The sequence below is a fragment of the Syngnathus scovelli genome, chromosome 14, assembly GCF_024217435.2.
Source record: "Syngnathus scovelli strain Florida chromosome 14, RoL_Ssco_1.2, whole genome shotgun sequence".
NCBI classification, from domain to species: Eukaryota; Metazoa; Chordata; class Actinopteri; order Syngnathiformes; family Syngnathidae; genus Syngnathus; species Syngnathus scovelli.
Window position 1 is genome coordinate 11,105,649 of NC_090860.1, and position 25,991 is coordinate 11,131,639.

General features: G+C 43.5%; 2 protein-coding genes across 13 annotated transcripts in view; one reads left to right on the forward strand and one right to left on the reverse strand.

The window, feature by feature from the left end:
- The window catches only part of LOC125980460 (WD repeat-containing protein 25), a 48,023-nt gene that overhangs the window by 14,435 nt on the left and 7,597 nt on the right, over positions 1-25,991 (reverse strand). For 7 of the 10 annotated variants that reach the window (XR_011088085.1, XR_011088089.1, XR_011088084.1 and 4 more), the window contains 4 exons: positions 25,614-25,867; positions 19,477-19,691; positions 19,236-19,374; positions 12,387-12,476 (listed from right to left, as the gene is read on the reverse strand). Coding sequence is in view for 1 of the 10 variants with exons in the window: in XM_049739563.2 (XP_049595520.1) it covers positions 25,646-25,867 (222 nt within the window). In the remaining 9 variants the exon portion in view is untranslated. Of the gene's footprint in view, positions 1-12,386; positions 12,477-19,235; positions 19,375-19,476; positions 19,692-24,571; positions 25,868-25,991 lie in introns of those variants that run through there. The other 3 variants (XR_011088087.1, XM_049739566.1, XM_049739563.2) reach the window with 3 other exon arrangements.
- LOC125980452 (brain-enriched guanylate kinase-associated protein) lies at positions 1,233-25,212 on the forward strand. 3 transcript variants are annotated; one of them, XM_049739547.2, is made up of 7 exons: positions 1,233-2,870; positions 4,386-4,417; positions 11,535-11,696; positions 13,175-13,241; positions 18,854-18,961; positions 20,897-20,980; positions 22,015-25,212. In XM_049739547.2, exons 1-7 carry the CDS (start codon positions 1,314-1,316, stop codon positions 23,527-23,529), a joined length of 3,525 nt encoding a protein of 1,174 aa, XP_049595504.2. In that variant the 5' UTR covers positions 1,233-1,313; the 3' UTR covers positions 23,530-25,212. The 3 variants fall into 3 exon arrangements, with proteins under 3 accessions (XP_049595504.2, XP_049595505.1, XP_049595507.1); XM_049739548.2 differs by lacking the exons at positions 1,233-2,870; positions 4,386-4,417 and adding exons at positions 4,433-4,683; positions 10,667-10,896; XM_049739550.2 differs by lacking the exons at positions 1,233-2,870; positions 4,386-4,417 and adding an exon at positions 4,433-4,683.

Genomic DNA, 25,991 nt, shown 5'->3' on the forward strand with positions numbered 1-25,991 from the left:
AATGTGGGACGCGCATGTATAATATTATGTTTCATGTTTTTTTTCTCTCTGTGATGAAAAAGCTGCTTCAAATTTGATGTTGAAAATTATTTTTATTATCCATCTATTTTTTGTACCGCTTTGCCCCCACGGGGGTATTATTATAATTATTAAAATAAAAAAATAAAATAATAATGCTTTGGGCTTGGGAAGAGACACAATAAGCTTGCGTACTATCTCTAACAGAAGTCAACAGATGGATCCGACTTACAGTCATTGTTTCTATGACAACATTCAACGTTGACATCATGGAGAGGGGAGCAGTGGGGAGTCATAAGCGAAGAAGATATGCAAGCGTTAATGTATGTAAATTGAATTGTCTTTCCCTTGGCAGTAAACGAGGGAAAGATACATTATAAAGTAGTTCTAGTGTCACAGAGTGACACTAGACTCGTGTCACGTGATGGATTGATTTGATTTTCCTGCTGCGGTTTGTATTTTAACGCTACTGCTACACACGACAAGTAATCAATAATGTCATATTGTGCTTGCTGCGTTTGCCCACAAAAAGCTTTGAAATGTACAGCAAACATAACAAGCCGTGTTCTGTGCATGGGAGATGCCAAAGTAGATTTCTCTGAAGAGTTTATCAGTGCTGCTGGCGGGGATGAAATGAAGCATCTGATCTTTCCGTTGCGTCTGCATCGGCTTTGGGGAATCGGAACGTGCTCGCAGGATGCGATGAGTCGGCAGAGATCTTATTAGCGAAATCGGTGTTATCCCAAAAGCTGGAGGATGCTTGTGTTTCAGCATCTGATTAAACTATTATTATATCTATTTCACACAGCTTTAAATGTTTTGACAAGTGGCGTGTGGAAGCAGGAACAAAACGTGGAGACGAACAGACGGCGCTAAAGATTTTTTTTTTTCAAAACTGTGATAACCGCTACCAAACTGCGCTTCAGCCATCGATTGATAAGCTTGGCCTGCTGCTCCCAAACCCAAAAGTCACATGGTAGCGCCGCTCAATATCACTGACCTGAATTTCCAGTGCCAGCCATATCGATACACATTTCGTATTGGATAACGCCCGCGGCGGTAGCCCGTGGGATGCTAGCCGTTGATCGTAAAGGAGAAAAACGATTGACAGCAAATGAAAGTAGGTTTGTGGACGTGAAATTACCAATCAGACTCAAACCGCTTTGTGTTCTCATTGGGTAATCCGCAGAACAAGTGAAAGTGTGTCACGCTGCAAGAGCCTGGCATTGGACAATTGGGACAGGCAGTTGAGAGAGAACCAAAAGCTGCCGGAACGCTGCGCGACCGAGCCTGACATGGTTCACTTGTGCGTGTCCATATCAGACGATGGTGTCAGACTTGAGTCGATAAAAAAATTGTCACCCAAGCCGGCAAGAAGAAGGGCAAAGAAGAAAAACATGGCTACTTTGGAAAGACGACCGAGATCCAGAATGGTGTCGAGTCGACAGGATCGTGGCTCTTGTTCTTCCACCGCGTCTTGCCCAGTTTTTTCGGGCCCGTACAGCGACCACGAAGAGGACCCTCCGCTGCGTCGTCAGTCATCTCCGCTAATTAGAGCTTCTTTCTCAAGTCTCCACAATGCTACCAAACCAAAAAACCACAAAAGACACATGTATGATTCTGTCACCTCCTTGCAAGGATCACTACCAAGCCTCCAAGGATCCCTTCCAAACTTCTCCGTATCAAGACTGAAGGGATCTCTGAGGAGGCGATCTCTCAGCAGCCTAGACAATTCCAGTCCGGGCCCAAGTGAGCGGAGTACCAGCCCGAGTCTACAAAGCGGTATCGGGAGCTCCAGTGACGATGATGGAAGTTGGGACACCAACAGTTGGAGCTCAGGAGCTACCTGCCTGCTTCGGTCATCTTCGAAGCATGGTAGCACAGAGCAATCGGATGGCAACACAGAGCAGGTGTCCACTAGTGCCATGGTGGAGCCTGAAATCATTTACCAAAATCTAATCTTTACACGTCCCGTTCCGAAAATGGAAGTTAATGTTGATTTGGAGAAGACCAACACAGTGCAGATGATAGACGCAGGGGCCCAAGGCGCCAACTCTGCTTCTCCAAACAAGGAGGCCTTGGCAGTCTCAACACCTCAAGAAGAAAAGAAGAAAGAGGACAGGCTCAAGTTCTCGCAGTTCCTCAACGAGGTGACAGGCAGGGTGGTGAAATCCAACAGCAGCTCTTCCAAACAATCCACCTTGCGACACCGCTACCCATCGCCTCCGACGGCACCGTCATCTCAAACCCCGGCGGTCTCATTTCATTCGCCTCCAACGAACCCGAGCGCGCCTACGAGCTCGTGGTTCAGCCCAACCAGCTCCAACCTCCAGACCATTAACGAAAACGACTCAAAGGACATCGCAAGCTCCATTCACCAGTGGAGCAAGACATTACCCAGCTGCAAGGTCTTAGAACCGGCGGACGTGTTGCGGAAAATAAAAACGGAAAATCCCTCGTACCGAGAGCCCAGCATAGAGCTTTGTACCAAGTTACAGTCGCAGGCCTCCACCGGGAGGCTTTATCTGGAGACGGACATTGACAGAGTGAGGCAACTTGATGAACTCATGGCTAATGGTCCCCTGATCAAAGAGAGAAATGAGACGCACCTGAAAAAGGCGCCGGAGAGAGGCAGCGAGAGAGACGACAGAAGTCTTTGGGAGAGAAATGGAGCCTTGGTAGATGAGAAAATAAAAGAAACGGAAGGGAAGGAAAAGGATAAGAAAGTCAGTTACGAGCCAAGGTGGTCCTCGGGTGGAAGGAGTAACCCGTGTCCCATCTTCAAGTGGCCGGAGGGTTTTCCCCGAATGTCCTACAGGTCAATTTCGCTGCCCAGAGCAGTTAACATCACGGTGAGTAACCTTTGTCCGGTTTGGGTATTGTCACAATCATAAAGAATAGCTACGCAAAAGAAACTTGCAATCTTAGCGGAGTGGTCAAATATTGCTTCAGGTCAAACCATTTTTTGGTTTGGACTGAATCTCCAGCCCGATCGATTGACATTCACATGGCGGGTTGTTTGTGAAAGGGGCCACGGTAAAGGTCTCATTTTAATTCCCATTTAAATGCATTAACATTTTTTCTTTTGCTAGCCTCAGAGCTTTTCCACCAACGCAGAGATGAACACAAGGACAAGTGGCATGCAGTATTGAAAATATTTTCAACCTTTCGCTGCAAATTCACCTCAGGCGTGTTGTATTCAGCGGCGAAGAAATAAGATTGATTTCACAGAAATGTCATGATTGTGTCACGGCTGCCATCTTGCCCTCTTTTTTTTGCAACATTGAATGGGTTTTGTATTTTACAAAGTGACCCAAGGCACAAGCAAATAAAAGCATTTGGAATATTTTTGCAAAAATTAATTATGCGTTCCCTTCATACTGATGGTCTCTCTCCATCCACCCGACACACACACAGACACACACACTGTGACGGAAAGAACGGATTAGCGAGCGTCGCCTCATTCAGGAGCTGTATGACTCATCCGGTTTTGTTTGTGACGTCCGTACGATACCTTGTGGCACCTCACTCGCGCTCGCCACCCCACCCAATATTGTCGACTCTAAATTTAAATACCGACGATAAGTATGAGATATGACGCACATAAAAATAAAGAGATCCTCCTGGCCTTCTTATGATGATGATCGTAAACGCTGAGAAGGTTTGATGGCGGATGCGCTAGTGCATTTATTTTGGAGCCTGGCAGCATGTGTCGGCTTTGACACATTGATGAGATACGGTTCTGCGCTAAAAGCTAAACAAACTATGCTATAAAGTTCAGTGGGTTCACATCCATTCATGCAAAAGCAAAGAACGTCGTGGAGTACATAAGAACTTCAAAATATCTCCCAATATTTAATAAAACCAAAAGTTGGGTCTGTCTATTTTTGACCCAATTTTGGTTATTTTTGACTTCAGAGATTTTTTTTAATTGTCTTGTCTTTGAGTCAACTGCTTTTCGAGTATGTCTTCACCATGAAGTAAATGAAGTATAAATATTTAGAAAATTCCAGGTGGGTCGGGAACCTATCCCCATGATGAACGGGGGTTTACCGCATTTCCACTATGTATTATTAAAAGCCGTTTGATGCGAGTCGTCCTCCCACCCTCGGTTTCTTCTCCCATTCTGCAGCGTGCAGCATTTTTTTTCCTTCCCTATGCTGCTCATCTGTCATTTAGCGTGCCGCCGCCGTCGTCGTCTTCACCGGTGACACTGTAAGGTACGGGATAACGGATGTGTTTGTTTGACGGGACATGAGAGCTCGTTAAACGCCACGCAAGAGGAACTCCCGCACATAAATCTGCCTGAAAAATAAATGCAATCACCCGCCCCTGCCCCTTCCCTCTTTTTCTTCTCTTCCCGCCAGGATTGTGATGGAGAGACACAACGTGACACGAGGTTAGACACTTTCACTCCGCCTCTCCTCCTGGTCGTGTCACCGAGCACCTCTAGCGCCTCTTCTTCTTCTCCTCGCCCCCACTTCTTCTACTCTCCATCATCAGCCCTCCCCTTCTTGACGTATACCTCCTCCCTCCACTTCCCATTCAGTCCTCACTTTCACTCCGTGTGCATGTCCAGTGAAGATTCAGTCACAATGAGAGGAAATGCATGCGATTCTGGAGGGATCCACAAGCGGCCAAAATGAGGCGGAAGGCGTTTAGACGGTAAGACGGGAGACGGCTAATATTTATTTTTTTCCTCACTGGTGCGTGCAATGGTTGTTACCATGTGTTGCTTGGCTGTCTATTCACTTGTATTGGTGACCGATTGAATTTTTTTCACGGGGGTGATCATTAAGTATTCCTCAGCGCGCTGCCTGCAAGTGTGTGTGATAGCATCATCATGACATGTTCAAGTTAATTGCTTTAACCTCCAGCTGTTGAGAGAGAAAGATCCGTTGTGGAGATGTGAGGGTTCGACAAAAGCAAGCAAACTTTAGAGTTGCATAATGTGCAGAAAACTTGTATTGCATATTAACTACAACAGAGGTCAACAATCATTACGTGACACGATACGATCAATGTTCTTAAAAAAAAAAATAAAAAAAATCAGCTGACTGGCCCCATCATCTTGTGCCTCTAATGTGATGGACCAGAAACCACCACGTCAGAGGAAAAACAACCAAAGGAATTTATTTCTTTGGCACGATCGACTGGCCCTCATTTACTAACGTGCAGATGCTGTTCAGATTCCGCAAAAAAATTCAGACCAAGTCTACGCCTAAATAATGAATCTTCCGAAAAAAATTATGACTACTAAAAATAATTTTAAAAATGATAACTTAATTTGAGAATTTGCTAATGACTTGACTCATGTGATGACTTAATTTTGGACGTTCCACTGTTCATGTCTTTTCAACAAGGTGTATGAACTGAACATAATATCACCGCATGGAGGCTCATTAACCGCAATGAGCCGTTCTGTTTTTTGGATGTAAGACCTTTGAGGAGATGCTGGACTAATCTGTTGGCTGAACACTCGATTGTATTGAAGGCTGGCCAAGCAAACGTCTGGCAGCATCGGCGGCAACAACAACAACAACACGCTGCGAGGCTCTCCTCCCTCCCCGCTTGCCTCAAATGATTCTTGTCATGGATAATAAAGCAAAGCTTATCACCGCCGCTCGTTTTGTGGCTCCCTTGTAGGCCCAAACTGGATCGATGCCAAATATATTGAGATCATCTCGTGTTGACAGAACACGCCAAAGTCCAGGTTGGGTTGTGCAGTAAAAGTGACACAAACCGCACGGGAGAAAAGTTAGGTTATGAAGTTTTCCAAGAGTTTTGACGACGTCCTCTGTACCGCAGAGATTTTGTAAAATTGGAAGCTCGGGGGGGGGGAGAGAGAAGGGCTTGTGCCTTTCACGCAGAACCCAGCCAAGTGAGACATCGCCATCTGTGTTCATATTCACACAGTAACGAGGCGTCCCGCCAAACACATAATGCGCCACAACATGTGGGGTGACTTCTAAATTGCTTTTTAACAAACCAGCGTGGAAAAAGTGAGTCACCCTACGGAACGAAGGACCTGCGGCATATAGCGGACTTTTTTTGCGGTTTGTTTACAATTGGCAGGTTGGGTTCCGCGCGGGAGCTCTGAGTTTGTTAGATCGAGTGTAAACATAATCATCTGCTCTCGAGTTAAAAAAAAAAAAAAAACAGTGTCAAGCAGGTCGCAAATGGACGCCGTTGGTGTTTGGAACATTTTGTACATGTTGCTGAAATTGCTGTCTGCGGTGTTTTTGCCCCTCTAAGAAGTTTTCAAAGACATGACCAGAATTTTGCACAGCTTGCTCTAACTGAAATGCGTTCCAAAAACAGCTAATGACTCACTAGTTGAATTTTATATCTGTTCACATCTAACCAAGGGATCGCTAACCATATTCCAGATCAAATGACCAGAAACCGTAGATAACGAAAAAAAGCCCGTGGCGCCGAGTATCTGTAAAGTTCCGTACTCGATGTGTTTCCACCCGTTTCACGGAGTTACCAAGCAACTAAACAAAGGGTCAGAAAAGCCGATTCAATTAAAATGGCGCCATCAAGAGACATCGCAGCGCAGTTGGCTCATCTGTCGCCTTGCTCTACGAGCAGATGCTGTGCGAGCCCGCGGCCGTTTACCTCCACTGTCCAATTACGTCCGAGACACGCTGAAGATTAGAAAAGGTTCACAGCGAAACCATTCGATTGTAGCGTAGTCAAAACGCCGCCTTTGCATTCTCATCTTCTGAAAGTGCTCCTTGTGGCGCCGCACCCTAATTTTACCCTTGGGGGGGCAACAACGATACGCCTGTCTGCCGAAACCCGCTCAAACGTGTCCGTCAAGACCCAGCGGGACGCACGCGGTTCACAATGGCGGATAGTCTGCCGCAGCCCGGAGGGCCATTGCGTTGTGTTCCAAACCGTCATGGACACAATTTGCCACCATTCCCCCTCGCGGCGGCGTCCTATGCTGTGACACACGGCCGACTTCCAGATTGTCAGTATGTGGTGTGATGATAACAAAGAAAGGAAGAAAGACACAGACGGCCTGAAGGAGAACACAGCGGGATGGCCGTCGTAACGACTGTAACACTTTCGATTGGACGGACTCGATAGAACAACATAAGTTGTGACTGTCGCTTCGACTCGGCGAACAAAAATCAATCGGCTAGCGGAACAACACGATTTTTATGTTTGGGTAAAAAGTTACAGATAGCCACTAAAAATTAGCATTATTTTTTGTTGTTGCGTAATTTGTTTGACGAACAAACTCAATGAAATCTTTATCGGTGAACCCTAAATGATTAAAAAAGAAAACGAACGTGAACGGGAGGTTTCCCCCACAGCGCCTCCCGATATGCTCGTATCAAATACTCCAAATTGAGCGAGCGTTCGCCGCCTTCCTCCTAAGCTCATTACGCGCCCTCTCGTTTTCCCATCCGCGCAAATCAAGAGTACGCCGCTCTTTTCCGACGTGCTGTTTAAGGGCTAGAGGATATATGCAGGAGTGGGGAGGGGGGGGGGGGGAGTTTTATGAGTCAGCAGGGGAGGCTCTTCATTATCGGTTAATTTAATCCCACGAGCTTCTTTTGTCGGTAAACTGCAGAGCGGTGACGCGGCCTAAAGTGAATTCAAAACATATTAGCTGCCGGGGCCCCGCTAAACACGGACGCAACTTCTAAGTTAAATCAAGTATAGCGTGTCGGGCGTCCCGAAGAGATTCTTTGATAATGAGCATCATGCATGTTTCAAAAGTAGCCTGTTGAAGGTTACGCTTCGTTTGACATGCAGATTGAAATGAAAGCCGTCGGCTTTGGGCTGTGAATTATATCCATCGTTTCTCAAGCGGCTAAATCTTGCGAGCCGAGCCTTATTGTGGCCGCGATTATTGCGGTGAAGTCAGCGGGGACTTTTGTGTTGCTGCAGTGTTGCATCAGAGCAAATATACAAGTTTGGACGGGGAAGGAGAGAAGGCAAAGGTCCATTTTGGTGTACAAACAACTCGTTTGCAAGATGACGGGGTGTTTGGGGATTGCAAAAGTAATCTCTTGAAATTGCAAGATCCAAATTAACGCAATTTAGCTTTGCTTATAGAAATTCGCTAAATCTCCTGGACTTTTAAAGGACCTCTGGAAAATTGCTGTAATGAACCAAAATGGCTGACTTCCTGAGACTTTTCAAGCAAGCCTTTTTGAGACTTTTTTTGTGGGTCCGCTCTTGATTATCGTGCCCACAAAAAAAAATGGCTGCTAAATCAAACTGGCGTCAGAGTCTGAATTTCCAAAGTTGATTTATTAGAGTTTTTTTGATATGCTGAGTCAAAAATTGTTTTGTGCCACAGTCAATGCAGTTCGAATTTGGTAGTAATCACACAAAATCTCTTGGACAGGTTTGCGTTTACTACTTTTTATAACTTTGGTTTTTCAATATTATTTTTATTCATTTTGAAGACTATTTAAGAAACCAGTCACTTGTAAGCACAAACTCGCATCTTAAAGCACCTCATGATACTTTTCCTACATTTTGTGCCGTTATATTTTTCGACTAAAATAAAGGCGCGAAAACATTTTGGGTTGCGGGAAGCGCCGAATGCTACAATTTCAAGATCTACGGCTCGCAGTGGACACGGCACCGCTGGCCCCGCGATCTATTGACATAATGGCCGATTTTGGACTTGGCAGCCCCATTAATGTTTAAATGGTTATTTGGTCACGGCAGAGGAGAGCATCTTGCACTTCTCCCACGGCTCATTAGAAGTAAATCAACCTGCGGCCGGTGCAAAGGCTCAGCGTTGTACATCAACGATAGAAGCCGGTGGCCTTTATTGGCTTCAAAATTGCATTCTGCTTTATTCTTTTTCAGTTAGTCCGCAGGCAGGCGATGATGGGAAGTAACTAAAGTAAAAACAAAAATCTCTCAAACACACGTGGGAAAATGTGTTATGGGCTAAGAACTTTTTGGGTCGTCAATTCAAAAAGTACGTTTGCCGCCAACACAACACAGTTTAATCGGAGACGTCATCATTAGCTAATTTACTCAACGCTCATTTGCATATAATTCACAGGAAATACATTTTTTCTTTACTCTTGAGTAGAGTCGTGTGTTTTCTTGCCACCTCTAGTGGCAGGTTCTCAATTACTGTTTACTCGGCGCGGAAGTTACGACAAGCTCAGAAGCAGATTACACAAGTACGGGGCACGGGAAAAACAAGCAGTGCCGATCGTCTCGCTTGGAAGTGTTTGCACGCATACTTGTCGTCTTAATGCGCTCAATAATTGAGGACAGAAGCACGAGACTGATTTACATACTGCGCCGAAGCATCCTATCAGGACTTTGGAGAGGATTTAAGACTTGTTTCTCGGCGTGTTTACCTCGCCGAACTGCACCTGAGGTAGCAAGCTGTCGTTTATCCCCCTGGGAGATGATACGCAACCGCAGGGAGTTGTGTGTGCGCGTGTGTTTAGTGTGCACGAGCGTGCCTCTTGTGCAATTCAGCAACTATTTGTGCCGTGGTGCCGCCGCTGCCTCGAAGATAAGAAAAACCATATAGCGAGCGCGCTAGCAGCGCTTCCAGAAACCGTCATTGTTTCCCCCCAGCCGGTGTCGGAGGAAGATTAAAAGTAATAATTCGCCGAGCCATTAAGGGAAAGCGACAGGCCGGAAAAATGTGCAACTTTGGTTTGGCGTCGAAGCGCAACGCTGACACTCTGCGGGAGGAGATAAAAGTAGTGCTGCAGGCTGACGCCGGTTTGCATTTATGCTTTTATGCTTACTTTGCGGCTCAAGAGACGATGTTGGAGACTTGCTGAGATGTCTAGCGGACCGTTTTTATTGGGAAGTTTTGGGAAAGCAGATAATTTTACACCGCATATAATTTGGGATTACCACACCTACGATTATTTAAAAAATTGCATCAAATGAATGAACCTGACTTTATCGAGTCCTTCCGCCATGTTAAAAGGGAATAACTGGATGGCAAAAAGGGGGCTGTGGTCTCTCCCACAACGGCGCCAACGCCCCTTTCTACCTGTGCCCTTCTAAAAATATTTTTGGGATAAAAAAAAAAAAAAATCTAAAAATAGGGCTGACTATCTTTACTTTAGTCACTTGAGTCCCTTGGCCAACAATATTTCCCAGTGACATTTTAGCTGAGGTATTTGGAACTGATTTCTCAGCTATGATCTATACGTCACACTCGGAACAGAAAGGACCATATCCAATCACATAGTTCATAATTCGCAGCGGTGTAGAGCGACACGTACAATGGCAAAGGTTTACCTGAAGGCCATTTCCTTTTTTTTTTTTTTTTTTAGATTGGGTGATCGAGCTTGCACAAGGCAGGATAACAAATGCACGCGCACGCATTCATCATCGCACTGATGTATTGAGGAATGACCTCTGCGCTCAGCCAGTCGATAGCTCAATATGTCTGCAGGCTGCGTGCCTCTTTACATGAAACTGTGCCTTGAAGAAAAGGAAAATAAATGTCTTTTCTCTCTTGTAATTCATTTGCGGGGTTTAGCTTAGGTCAGCTTCTGTTCAACATCTTGTCAACAAGTTTTGACATATAATGGAATATGAGTTAAGCATCAACTGAAAACTATTTGGAGCGTTGCTTCAAAAGCTGTTTTTGTTTGTCCCCCCCCCCCCTCTGCTCTCTCGCCAGGGTCTACCGCAGATAGCCAACTCCAGTCTGCCTCCCCGGGCAAAACTTAAAGAGATTTGCTTTATGGTTAGAGTTCAATCTCGGCGGCAGCATCAGCAACAACAGCGGCGGCGGCGGCAACTTATGTCACGCACGTGAGCCGAGGCAGTCGCAAAAGCTATGAAAAAGATATACATTGGCAAAACAGCCCTCAAAAGCCAGAGAAATGGTTGCAAACATCAAAAGAGAAGGTAAGGCGAGTCAAGCATGTTCCTCATTAAAGCGAAGGAGCATCCATTTCATTCACTGGGACTGATGGGAATGAATTCCTCATGATGGGGGGGGGGTCGGCGCCATTAAAAAGCCATTTAAAGCTAATGTGGCATCTTTTCATAGCCGTTTGTCAGCCTCGCCTCCCGTCGTGGATCAGCCGCCAAAGCGCGGAAACGTCAACCGCCGCTCCTGCTGACTTAATTAAAGCAAATTAAACACTCGCAGATGGTGGAGTGCGGTACTGCACTCGTGTCACGACCCGTGTGGTAGGTTGAAAATCGGAATTTTGGGGCAAATATTTTGTCACCCATTAATTCGGAGTGTGCATAAAGACGAGAAAGTCGGATTCCAGAAGAAATTCAACAGGAGAGTTGTTGCGCAGGAAATCGGCATTGCACCTCTGGGAGCTTGTTTCTCAGCACTGCTCGCTTCCTGTGAATGCCTCCCGATTAGTATTCCTCATCCATCCATCTCCTGCATGCTACCTCTCTCGCTGCTCTCGCCTCCAGACTGAATTACAGTGCATCCACAAGCAAACACACATGCTGACTCCACCTCCTCTTCTCAATGAACAACTACCTGACTTCTCCCCAGCTAACGCTTTGCCCCCCCTCAGCTCTTTCCACGACCACAAAGAGGACCTCCGAAAGCGCCTGTCATACACCACGCACAAGCTAGAGATGGTGGAAAGCGAGTTCGACTCCACCCGTCAGTACCTGGAGACGGAACTGCGGCGGGCCCAGGAGGAGCTGGAGAAGTTTACAGAGAAGCTACGCAGGTACGTGCAAGGATTGAAGGCCTACTGTAGTTTGCGGTTTTTCAAGAAGGCTTAGATCTTGGCTTTAGTTTTTTTGGCTAAACTAACCTTGATTTAATAATCGACACAAATAAAGAACGATGGAAAGTATTGGAGAAAAGAGTCCAAAGCAAATATAAAATCAATAAAATAATTAATGTTGGTATTTAAAATGACGGCGCCTTAAGAACAGGCGACTAACTTAATGCTAATGGGAAAATGTCATTGACATGCTAACAATTTTTTGCTACATTTCCCTATAAAGAACATTTAATGGATGTTTATCAGCATTATTTCAAGTTTTTTTTTTTTTTGCAGAAGATATTCTTGTGCATTAAGGTGCTTCATTTAAGAGGACTTGGTACATTTCATTTAATTGAAGTCTTAAGTAGAGGAAGTCATGATAAGAGCTCCCCCCCCGGCTGTATGTTAAATTTAGCTACACGATGGTATCGTCGGGGGAGTTGGAAATAATATTATACGATTTAATCTTCCGGCAACAAGGAGCACTAAGAGCCTAACAGTCGCAAGCCTCTTAATACTCGCCGCAAATGAGAACACAGTGTGGTAATGGCCACTCTCGCCGCACTTGTTTGATCTCCATCAATTCAACCATGACACCTCGTTCCCGCCTGCTCGCCCACCGCCGCTACTTTGTGTTCATTTACTCACCTCTTTCACTCTCTCAAAGCTCTCTCTGGTCGTTATTCCATCATCTTTGTCTACGGCTGATTCATGGATTCATAAACAACATCATGCTACCTAAAGAGAGAAAAAAAAAAAGATAAGGTCAAGACCACAAGGACAAAGTGGGGCCTTCTTCTTCTATTAAGACTGTGGATTACTAGAGATTAAGCATCGAGTAAATAATCGGCACATAATACTAATTGGCTGATTTCTGCCCTTGTTTCACATATTAAAACATAAAAAAGATAATGACATTCAAATATTCGCTTCCCCCCTAAAAAATGAGCAAAAAAATGGGCTGTTTCAGCCTCTGTGGTAAAATTAAATGTGACAGCAAACCAGAAGTTATTTCAGTCATTACAGATTTTAATTAATATCAGAATCGGCACGAGCCCCAGAAAAATCCGTAGCGGCCGTGCAATGGAGCAGTGACATAAAAAGAGTAAAACATAGGCCTATTTTTTTTTAGGAGAATAATAAAAGAAAACAGAGCTCTGCACAATCTTACTGATGTGTGATCATTAAATATTTACACATATTCCTCCTCGGTTCGTATTCGAGCAAACCATCAATTCACTTTTTCCATCTCAAATATGAGTCAATAATGCAACATATGCCACAAATCTCATCCATTCATGTGCCGCAATTGAAGTTCTGCCTTTGTAAAATCAAACGTAGGTGCAGATGGTTGAGTCGTGTACAGCAACTGTTAGCATCGCGTCATATGTTGTGCTTTGCATTCATAGACGGTGCAATTGTTTTGTTTGTTTTAGAATCCAGAGCAGCTATGCGGCTCTGCAGAGGATCAATCAGGATTTGGAGGACAAGATGCACAGGACGGTAAGACACTGAAGTTGTTTTCTCATACATACATATCACGTCTCATAAATCTGTGTGAAAACTATTACGGCTAACTGTTGCTACGCTCAGTCAGCCAATCACATTAGGAGTTTGAAGAAGCTTAAGGAGCTATCTGAAAATAATGAGACAGGGCCTCGACAAGCTAGGTTCGTCCGTCGAGTATCTCGATTCAAGTGGATCGGAATCTCATCATGAGTTTGATCCATGAGGGTCTCGCCACACAGCGTAATGGAAAAAGTGACTGTGGGAAATGATTAGCCGGTCGCAGGTACTATATTGACCCCTGACAAGCTAAGCGGGCAAACGGGGGTCATTGGATTTGTCCTCACTTTCATGTCTGAATTCGATAAAGTCCATCGTGTTAAGGGCTCGTTTGTTCAAAGAAGCAGCATGGATCAATTGGATTTTCCAGGTTGTCAGAGCAACACATCTTTGAAGAGTACTTCATTTGAGTCCGAAAAATGTGTTGGAGGGCCAAAAAATGAAATTACGTATTTCTGCCAATCTGAAAAATGTAATCGATAATGCACGTTGGTTTTTTTTTTCCTTTTTTTTTCAGCCTGGGTTATTACTGGAAGTTAGGAGAGTTCCACAGCTTTGGCGCCATCTTGTGGCATCTTACAGCAAAAACATGACTAGTGAATTTGTGAATGAATAAAACCACGAATGCGTGGGCGATTTCTTTACGACCGAGGCAGCAATATTAATTCTAAAATCAGAAGAGCATTGCAAATAGAACGTGTGCAGACTCCACGGCGGCATGAGCTATTCTCGAGCAATCCTTCTTGTCGAGGCAAGAATAATAACCTGCTCCCATCAGGGCCTATTCATCTACTCCGTTGCACACACACACGATCACATTCCAGTCAGGTGAATACTGTCATCTTTTCACAGCACCTGTCTGAAACAGCATTAATTTTTTCACCCCCCCCTTGGATGCGGGCTTTGCGGCATCACCATTTGGTTTGATGTCACGCCACGCAAAAGCATCACGAGAGGCTGGGAGTGTTTCTTTGCAAAAGATGTCCTCCACAAAAGGCAAGATGAAATCAGAGGTACAATTAAGAGAGGAGCGAGAGAGCGGACAAGGTCGACCGAGAAGTCCTCACGGCGCTTGAGATAACACTGCAATGATTCAGATTGAGATGAAGATGAATTATGAGAGTAAATTACCCGGAAAATGTTTGCTCGGCTGAAATATAATATAAACAATGCGGAGCCCGGACTTCCAGCTCAATATGTACATTAAGAGACTATGACTCGATGAATGCGCCAGCGACTGACATTTTAGGTGTTGAAAATATACATAAAATATATAAAATATGTGAGTGACTGGGTGTGAGCTGTGGCCAACAGTAGTTCCTATGAGAGAGTTTTCATTGTGTTTGTATCGAAAGTTGAGTGTGATGAGAAATGATCACGCCTAAATTAAACACCGCCAACGTTATGGCTGAGAAGTAACCATTGCATTATTTAAAAGCCTTTCTTCAAACACAAGAATGTGAATTATGTATATAATGCAATTATAAAACTGGCCCGACAATTTAGGCCACCCCCCCCTCTCCTCAAAAAAGCCCAGCACCACATGGGTTGTGAAAAGGAGCTGTCCATGGTGCTGCAAATAATTGTTTTCTCCCTGTAATCCTCCTAAGAGTCTTTGGCAGGGTCGTCTAACTAACAGGCGCTCACTCGGCCACTGGCAGGAAATCAAAGTCTCACTCTTCCTAATAAGATTATTGTTCACCTCATTGGGGAGTCGCCCAACATTGTCCCGCAATGGAGCGTATTTAAATAACGCTGCAAAACACAACACACAATCTGGCATGGAGATGCCAAAAAAACAAAATGGAGGGAGGGTTTGATTTGTTGCGCACGTTCCGTGCTGAAGACAAATGGAAACCTTTAGCTGTTGCCATGCACTTTATCATTGCGGAGTAGTGAAAGACTATTTTTAACCGAGTGAAAGCGAGCCGACGTTAATATTCGATGGATATTTTGGCGGCTGGCTGTGCAATTGGTTCAGTGGGGAGTTTTAATCCGAATGTTTTTAGAAAGTATTTGAATTCATTTGAATAGCATTTAGAGGGTACACACAGTTCAGGTAACTTTGGGATTTAAGGTATTATAAACTGCCAAAATGAGAAGAACTGGGTGATTCTTTTTGGTTTTTAATTTTTGAATGATAGTCAAGTTTCCTCGTAGGAAATAATGGAAATTGTTCTTGCATCAGCACTCCCCCACAATAAAATCTTTATTCACTGCTGAAGCCAATTTTCTTTTTCAACTAACTTTTTAATTGCCGAACAGGTGGCTAAAGCACTGTACATATTTTTTTTTATTAAAAAAGGAGACGAGTGGGTGGAGAGCTTGTTTGTTACTTTTCTCATTTTATAATTTGAGGCCAAAGGAAGTGGCTGAAGTAAATTGCTTGTGCCTGGCTGAGAGGTAGATTTTTTTTTGGGGAACACAATGACCCACGAGGAAGGCTTGGGGCTTAAAAGTGAGAGACCTTGGCAGGAGCTGACATCGGCATTTTATTTTTTTCTCAAGATCTTCATCAGCTTTATGGACAGCTGCTTGGCACACTTGCTTGATGCAGTTAATCCATCACGTCTTTCTCAAAACTGTGTCGCGCGCTGCACTTTCTCGGGCAATCGCATCACCCTGTAAAGCGCGGAGACACATTTCGTAATCAACGACATCAAAGCTTCCAAAGCGGAACGCTCGGAAATCGACAAACACAGTTCACAGCGGGGTTGGTTTAAATGAAGCTTCCATCTGCATTTATATTATCAAGAATCCTGGAAGCCATGAATGCTAAAAACACAAACAGTGAGAATCAGAAGTAAATAAAAAAATCGTTTCATAAATCACAGCAGTGTGATGCCGCCGCTTTCCCTGCGTAATTAGGAGTCGGAAAAAATGCCCACTGTTTGATGGCAATGACGGCAGATGTACAGACAACAGGCCTCGACAACTGTTGCGCAACACAAGAAACACGATGTCAATACCACTTTAAGAGAATTACATGTGTATTGACATAGCGTTGTCTTGGTTAGCTTAATGCTAACACAAGATGCGAATCTCTCACTACTCAAATTAAGTTCTTGTTCTCATTCCCAATTAGTGGTTCTCAAACATTAATTTCAAAGTACCCAAAAAAAAAAAATTCCACCCAAAGAAATATAGTAAATCATAATTTTTAGACCACTTAAAAAAAAAAACCCACAGCATAGTGGTTGAGAATCTCCGAATTCTAAAGACGGCAATACAAAAGTAAACTTTTTGTTTTTGTTTCCCAAGCTCACAATATGCACAGAGAGGTGGTATTTGATCTGAAAATCCTTTTTAATGAGGAAAAGAACATCACAGCGTTTTTTTCTTTTTTTGTGTGTGTATTTTGCACTCCTCCGTGAAGTCTCCGACAATTGCATCTCAAGAGATTTGGACTTCATTTGTGGTCCGGTGAAAAGCCGGAATGTAAGGTGGAAGAAGTGAAAGCACTGGAGGTGACAGACTTTTTAAATCCACTTCACTTTTTAACACTTCTTCCACGAGGCCAAAACAAGCTGCGTGTTGTGTTGTTTGTGTGTACGTGTGTGTGTGTGTGTGTGTGTGTGTGTGTGTGCAAGAGGCTTGTGGGGATGTGCGCTGGCAGGTTGGGTAGTTATCTTTGTGCCGAGAGGACATTTGCATATTTGGGCTGTCAGCAGTGAGTCTCTGAAGCCCCCGTGTGTTTGGGAAACAAAGCACCCCCCAGGCCAATCTCCCTCAAATATGAATAAAGTATTTGCATATCAAGTTTTTATTTTTTTGGGGGGGGGGGGATTTAGCTCCCGAATGATTGGTGACAATGTGATGCTGTGACAGGAGGCAAGCAGCTGTGACTCTTTTGCGGGCTTTGTGACAACTAATTAATACAAATACACATCTTTTCGACAAAGTGCAACAGGGGATGGTTTTGATTATTATTATTATTATTTTTTTTTTAAGTATGTTGCTCTTGTAGAGTGTATGCAGTATCTTTGAATGAATTACTGCGACAAGGCTAGGCAGTATTCATTACTGTATTATATTGTAAAAATAAAATATTCATTATAAAAAACACATTTTGCCACCATCTTGTGGCATCTAAAGGCAATTAACATTTTTTAGTAGGCATCACTTTTGCTATTTTCTGCTGAAAATGCCCCAATCTCACTTAATGGGTGAGAAAGTTATTAATTATTGACTACTTCATTGATCTATGATTTGTGAGCAAATTGAGAAGAGAACATTATATTAGGAAATTTACTTTGTGCGACATTTTCTGAGATTTCTCGAGGGTAAACTATCTCAACTAAGAGGGACGCTATATATGAAATATTATAACAGCAAATGAGAAATACTGATTAGTGATTTGTATCGTATAATTGCAAATTCAAAGTTATTGCTAAACTACAACGCATTATTACACAGCAGCCATTATGCCATCATCACACTGTTGTACATAATGAGCTAAGGCGTCTCCATTCGGGAGGACACACGACGACTGCAATAATACTCCATCAAATGAGAAGGCGGCACAACAACACATTTGAGCTGAAACATGGTCAACCAACACAAGTGAATTCTCCCGTAATGAGCTCGGGAGAGTGTCTGCTTGTTTGGAGCTGATGAACGACGCGGTGACGGGATTGCTTTTGAATATCAATGGCGCTCTCTTGCTTCAACTGACATTAATTGCCACGAATTAGATTGACTGTGCAGTCCTGTACTTGTGAGAGAGGGACGAGTAGTTGCGGGTAATCTCACTTGTTAATATTTCATTCAGTGGTTGCCGGTTTGCATCCTTTCAAATTTTTTTGTCTTTTCATTTCAAATACGTATTTATTTTTTCTATCAACATGATTGTTTAAAAATTATTTATAATGATTAATTTATGTGAACCAAAGATTTTATGACTTTTTTTTAACAACTTTTAACAACTTCAAGTCTTTAGCAGTGAAGGGGTTATCAATTATAATATAGATAATAATTCTAACGCATTGATTATTATATCGCAGGTTTTTAATTTTCATTTAAATGTTCTCTATTTGTTATGCTTATTGGGCGAAAGAACCTGTCTTATTTAAAAAAAAAAAAATCTATTGGGATTCCAAACCAAGGCTTTCCTAAACAAAAGTTGGAAAATAAATCGATAGAAAACTTTGGAGTCTACGAGGATCATGTGGTGAATATGAATAAGCGCCGCAACAAAAAAAAAAACGCTCGGCTACTCGGAACAAGCAAATAGCATCGTTAGGCTCCTCTGTCTTCATTCCATCAGGACAAAAATGGAAGCGTCTCATTTGTATCCTTTTCCGTCCTCTTTCTGCATCAGTGTAATAGATACATGAGTGTAATCTTCTTTTAATTAAGACCTGCTGCTGGCAGATGCTTCACATAGCACGCTCATAGGATGTCCTCATTTCTCTTCTGGGCCTTCTCTCATCTTGCATCTTCAATGCAAAGACATCCCGATTTGTCTTAATCATAATACTCCTTTTTAACACGTTATCTATTTATTTATAAAATATTTTCCCTAACACGGTGACATTTTCTTTCTTCAGTCTCAGCACCACGAAGAGGAGAAGAGAGCCCTCAGCCGTGAGATTATCGTCCTCAACAACCATCTCATGGAGGCCAAACTCACCATCAGTAAACTCAAGGAGGACAATGTGAGTCTCCTCGCCTGCCATTAATGTAACAATAAGTGCCTTTACTTTAAAACTGGCTTGAAAAGTAGAAGACAATAAACGCACATTTCTGGACTAGCTGACTCAGGTAAAGTTTAGATAATGGATATTGGAGAAAACTTGGCCAAAAAATAATAATAAAGGATACACTGAATATGTAAAAATCTGTCATTTTTGCAAACCAAGCTTTTAATCTAGCTTGAAGTTTATATTTGACTTAAGACACATAAATGAAACAGTAACTTGAGATACTCACACAAGTGCTTTAACTTCCATTCCTGGTCCACAATCCAGCTTTGTTAGCGCCAACATGGACGTTAGCTCGAAGCGGCGTCTCATCATAAAAGTCAAGTCTCATATTTCCAAAAGATCTTGGATATTTCTGTTCTAAGAAGCTAGAACAGATGGAGTAATTGTTTTAGGGGGAATATTCTCTTAGCAATGGGCATCCTGGAGATAAGCTCCAGGGGACACACGTGGCAATGTGTCTGACTTACTTTTGAAATGAAGATCTCAGCGAGGACTGGAGGCCAGGTTAGATATTCTCTTTTTGCTCTCTGGCAGTCGTGAGGCCTTTTGAGTGGCAGAAGAGGATTTGGACAATCCTTCTCCATTTCCTGCAGGGCTGATTGGAGTCAAGGTTCATTTTTTTGAACCCTCGGCGTTTGGTGCGAGACAGCCGTCGCTGCTAATGAGCTAGTCTTGCCGCTATCTGTCACACACCCAAAGGGGGGAAAACAGGATAGTACAATCAATCATCTTATCATTTTTTTTAAGGCCAGCTTTAATAATATAACATGGAATGGTGTGTTTTTTTCCCTTGATAATAAAAGATCAAATGTAATCATGTGATTGTCAAACGTATTGTACTGAGCAGCTACGAAAAGTCTGGCATCCCGAATTTGTCGCTACGCAACGGCAATGTTGCATTTCCATCGCATCCATTTGTGTTTTTTCTGGCCGTCAGTACATTACTGCTGGCAAAAAGCACAACAACAAATCTATGCTTACTTGTCTCATGAGATATTCCAAAGGCTTGTGGTGCCATTATGGATAACGGTGGCTCAAGATGGATTTTTTTTTTTTTTTCCCTTTCGAGAAAATTGTACAGCCTCGGGGATATTCAATAGTGTTAGCTAACTACGAAGCGACTGAAACTAAGTCACCGCCAACAAACTATTTGAAACGTCTCCACAATCCACAGGGGCGCCTTAACGTTCCCCCGGCGATAGGAAAAGATGGAATACTAAAATGATTGGAAAGAAAGTCGCAGCAAACTAGCGGGGGAGTCAAAAGCTGTCAAAGCGAACGCTTTGATCCCCTCGGCAAAATAAATAAATAAAAAATCTCAGCGCTGCGGCACGCTTGAGATACAGTATGGAGCGGCAAGAGCGTGACCTTTGCTAAGTGAATTGATTTTATAGTTTTTACAGAACATACTAACCACCCACACAAACAGAACGCGACCGCTACATGGTGTACCGAACTTCAGTCAGCGGGGACCAGCTCACCCTCGTAAAGCCGAACGAAGACGGATGGTCGGCCATTCCATTCGGTTATATTATATACTAAACAACGACAGCTGTCCAATTTATAGCCGGGGAACAGAAAATATGATTAAGATGCTCTCCAGTCAGTTCCAATGTTCTGCCATCAAATATGTATGTACAAATTATATTACATAGCCCAGGAAGCCTTTTATGAGGTCTACTACTTACTATCACATCGCATCACCGCACCTATAATTAGCCCTTCTTCCCACCCAGGTCTCCCCCTAATTAGAAAATAATTAAATGGCGATTAGAAAGCGGTAATTTAAAGTGTTGGAGGTTTGCCCCTGTGGCAATATGAACTCCAAATCCCTTCTCGTTGTGTCTGGTAGCGCATGAATGATGGAGCTTTGTGTCTGATTTTCAGGACCTGTACAGGAAAGACTGCAACCTGGCGGCCCAGCTGCTGCAGTGCTCGAAATCTCATTACAGAGCTCACAAGATGTCTGAGGTGAGCTCTTCGACTCCATTTAATCGTTGTGTTGGAACCGCCAAACGTCGCAATGAACATCATTTTAATGACAATCGTTATAAAGGTGTTTGTGAGCTATTATCTATCCATCTATTTTCAGATGAATAAAATATGTAAATGATTTCACAACACCATCAAAGGTGGAGTTACGGCTATGAAATCCAAACAGAGTGGCTTAATTAAGATTTGCCTCAGATAACAACTAACGCTGAGCTAGCGCTCTCCAAGTGTCCTCACCTACTTTTCATCTGTATTCCTCCTGGAAACTGGCAGTAGCTAAAAATAGGCCACACTCATAAGATGCAGGTTATTTTATGCCGAGGCGAGCTTCTATTTCCAAACAAAGAATCTATCTTTTTCTCTCTCTCTCTCTCTCTCTCTCTCTCTCTCTCTCTCTCTCTCTGTCTCTCTCTCTGTCTATTTCCATCTAAAGGCCCGGAGCGCTGGTTTAATCTGAATCTAAGATGTTCCCTGTGGAACTGATATGTGTTTGATGGTAGAGTGAGGAAAAAGGGACACTGAGTAAAAGTAGAAAAGACGGCTTTTTTTTTTTTCTTGAGAAGCTGCTAGAAGATGAAAGAATAAGAAGATGAGCTGGTATGACTGGAACATCTAAATTTAATAGCCACACAGGTAATTGACAGTGAGACATGGCAAAAAAATATCTGCAATTATTAATGGGAATCTGGAGCCTTGTTTGGAAGAAGGAGGTAGAATTGTGTTGGGAAACAGTGGAACAAATAAATAAATGGATGTTGTGTTCAGCAGTTTCCTGACAAGTTCATTTTGGAGAGGGCAAAATAGCGCGAGTCCCCCGAGAAGGCCTGGACTGTGTGAGAATGAATTAGTTTCTAAAACAGAACAAGAAAATGGAACTCCTAAAGGGTGACGCAATAGACAGAACCATTTGCGCTCACCTCTACAAATAATGACAAAATATTTCACTTTGTATTCTCCAAAGAGTCTTAGAATCATCTGCTTTAATCTCGTTTTTTTGTCTCTCCGTGTTTCAGCTGCCAGTGGACTTCCAGGAACGCGTTAGTTCTCACATAAAGAAACATAATCAGGGTAGCGAAGCCACCATGACAATGTGCCACTCCAACTACTCTGACGCTGTGCCCACGACCATCATAGCCAAGTTACTGGAAAAACCAGAACCAGGAAACAGTTGCCCTGTTACTCGCTCCCCGAGTCCACACCCGCAGGATGGAGACTCCCTGGCGGAACCGGGGAGTAACGATCACTTCAACCGCCGAGTTGCGTACAAGTCCTCCGACTTGTACTGCAGCGATACGGCCCTGTATTGCCCCGAACGTTGGCAGGAAACGGACCGCCGGCAGAGCATCGACCTCCACGGGACCACTATGCTCCAGCTCCATGCCCAAAACTCCACAGACAGCAACCCCGATGAGGAAGCCTACCACTCCGGTAGCTTCGCCCATCATGAGCCGCCGTCGTCCTTTCACCGCCATGAGGATTTCAGCGCCGGAAGCCTCCCTGCCTCCAGTTCCTACTCGAGTTTCAGTCTCGCTTCAGATGACAAAGGTGGCTTAGCGGGTGGGGGTGTACGCACTGGTAGTAGCACTTTATCCACTTCCCACCAAGGTCTGTACATGGACTGGCGGGATGGTGGTAGCGGGGAGTACGAACGCAAAGGCATGTCTTCCTACGATAAAGACGGCTCAGATTTCCCTAAGTCCAACAGTATCCAGCACATTGCGACTTCGAGGAGTCCGCAGAAGGGCACCTCGCCGGCATACACGAGGACCGGCTCTTGCTTCAGTGAACCGTACCATTCCAGCACCCCTCGCCTGGCCTCGTCTCACAGTATGGGTTCTACAACCGGGTTGGGTCAGGTACAAGGTACCACCCTGGAAAGCAAGGCCGATATCCACGTCCAAGAAGACGAGCTAAGCGGCCGCTGGAAGCAGTTGAGTGTGGAAGATATCAACACGTTTTCGTCTTCCTATCGGAACGTCACAGGACGAAGCTCGCCGTATAGTTTCTCAGAGTGCCACTACGCCATGGGCCCGTCGAGCAAGGCCAAGGGATCTCACTACAGCAGCTTCCAAGAGGGAGATGACGTCTTCCACAGCCACATGCTGGATCAGTGTTTCGCCTTGGGTTCCCCTTCCCCCAGTCGCAGCCCCAAACATCCACCGGCGGAGCTTCGTAAACAGAAAAAGAACTCCACCACGTATCGGGCCAAGGACGGCAATCCGGAAAGTTCGTTGCTCTCAGGAAGTTCAAAGGAGAAGGAGCGTGTCAAGAAGGACTTTATCAATCTGAGTGCGGCAAGCTCGGCCGAGTCCTTACACCAAAGTCCCTTGGAAGCCTCAAGTCTTCAGCATTACCCGAGCCCTAGGCCGAGTATTCGGCAACGCCCGAGCTCCAGTTCCGCACTGAGCGCTGTCGGCCCGGCGCTCCCTAAGAAAACCTCTTCGAGATACCAAAAATTTGGCAGCACTGGGCTGACGAGGAAGGACAGTCTGACCAAGGCTCAGCTCTACGGCACGCTGCTCAACTGAAGCACCGAGGAAGGAGCTTGTTTTATGCATGACGATGATGATTACTAGCCTTCTGTACTGTACTGTCTTCAAACGTTCTCCGCAGCATACTTGGTGTGACGAGGGTGTTCAGTGTTTCATGTATCCTAGCCAAGGCATGTTTCATTGAGTCTGCGACACCTTTTCTATCGTACGTCATAATTAAAGTGTAGCTTTTAGCTAGCGACAAATTGTGTAGCAATTCAGTGACGATTCATTTTGTTGATCTTTGGAGTCACTGGAATGGAACCACTTTCAGCAAGACAGACCATGGACGTACTGTGCTTTGTGCTAAAACTTTGATACTGAATACTGTTAGGAAAACCAGCAAGAAACTTAACTCTTCTTCGAAAAAAAGTATAAATAGTAAGTAAATGTAAAGCATGTGTAATGGGATACTATTATTCATAACCATTTTCCAATTTTATTGTATCAGTGAGCTTGTATAGCAAACCACAAAAAGTTAAGTCAGATGAATTAGAAGTGACTGGACTTAAATCAAAACAATGCAATGGTTCCGATGCAAGCTGCAAGAGTTTGAACAAAACTCAGCTGGATTTTGTACTATTATTTTTTTTAATTATAAAAGTGGATCCATAAATGTGATGTTGTATTGCACAATCATTATCCACGTAGCAGGACACTGGCTAAGTTGCCTTAATTCCGTTTAGTGGGGCACAACTTTGCAGAATCTAACGTGTATATACTGATAAATAAAGGAATGTCTTATCTTGTAACTAAGGCGGTGTCTTGGGAAAGGGAGTGAGCCTCTTGTATGAATAAGAACACGATTGGAATATATTCCACATCACTTTTGGTTTGTTTTATATCATTTGGGAGTTTTTGGGGGAGAATTCAATGGATTCATATTCAAGTGGATTTAATGATGAGATGTGAAACAAGTAAATTGTATAAAATGGGAAAAATAGGACTCAAGAATTGATGTGACCGAGTGTGCCAATCAAGACTGTCCAATTAAGGATGATACGTTTTGGCGTTGGCTTAATAATGAGATGACAAGATATTATTTTAATACGGTTTCTTTTTATGTTGAGTTTGGAAGTCGTTATTTTCATTTGAGTGAATTCCATTAAAATGACATACAGGATCATCACAGACACGGAAATGGGCTGCCACTATTTTGACAGCCCTTCATGTTCTTTTTTTTCCCCTTTTGCAAGCTACTAAAGCAAAATTGGAGAAGGAATGATTTGAGTGAAATCGAGGAGATGATCAATTTTGAATATTATGTTTCTACCTCTTATTTTTTTGCAAACATTGGCTTCAACTGTTGTCAACACAAATGGCACTTATTCACTATATTTTTTCAACATTCTTGCCAAATTTCCAATCTTATGTTTATTTGGTGTCTATTGAAAGTGAATTTTGGAAAATGAATATAACCACTGTACAAATTAAATTATTTTTGTTGAGGTGATGTACAGAAAGAGACTGATGGAAAATGCATCTTTACACAACAATATTTTCTATTCAGTGGTTATGATATTTATGGAATGTGTTGATCGGCCCAAGCAAGAAATTCAAGTGGGTCTGTGCAGTCCTACCTCCTTAATGGTCCCGCTAAAAACAGAATGTGAACATGTCTGTCTGATGCATGATTATCTATTTTTGCTGTATTTATTTAATAAAGATGAGTGTTGGGAATCCAGCTGCTTTATTCATTTTATATTAACAAATCATGGATATGCAGTGGAAAGAAAAGTCAAATAGCTAATTACCAACAATGTCGATTGATAATCCGATTCCATAATGTCAATTGTGTATTTTAAGGATGCTTCAATTCAAAAATAAGGATCACAAGCTTTTGCACGTCATTGATCTTTTGTTGACGGGTGAGATTTTCGGACAAAGCGCTGACAGATGTGAGCGATTCATTTTACTTTGGTCTCGCTCCGCTTGAGACGTTAAGGGAAATGTCACATCAGAGTTGCCGAGAACAAAGACGCATCAAGAGACCAAGAGAATTTTGCTTTTCAAGATAATGACTTGCCCATGTCGTGTGTGTGTGCCCCAGAAATCCAGTTTGGCTTATTGTCTTCACCTACCTAACATTAAAGTTCCATTTTTGACTTCATCCTCAGTGCCAGACCTTGATCTCGCCGGCCCAGTCGCAAGTGGCGGCGGTGGCTGGCAAGACGGGATGTTGGCACACGCACAAGCACGGCTGGCTGTGCGCTCGCAGGGAGCGAAGCGGCCGAGCGTTGTGAAAGTCGTAGAAGTGGGCTGAGCCGGTGGAGCTGCCGGACGCTAGAATTGTTCCGTCCTGAGAAAATTCACACTGCACCGCATATCCCTCGACCTAAGAGAGGCAAGACATACGTTATATTTTTCTTCCGTGTTGCGATGCATTTTATAATAGACATTGAACACGATTGTCTAGTGAGATTACATTGGAATTTAAATGCCGTGACATGCGAGTCCAA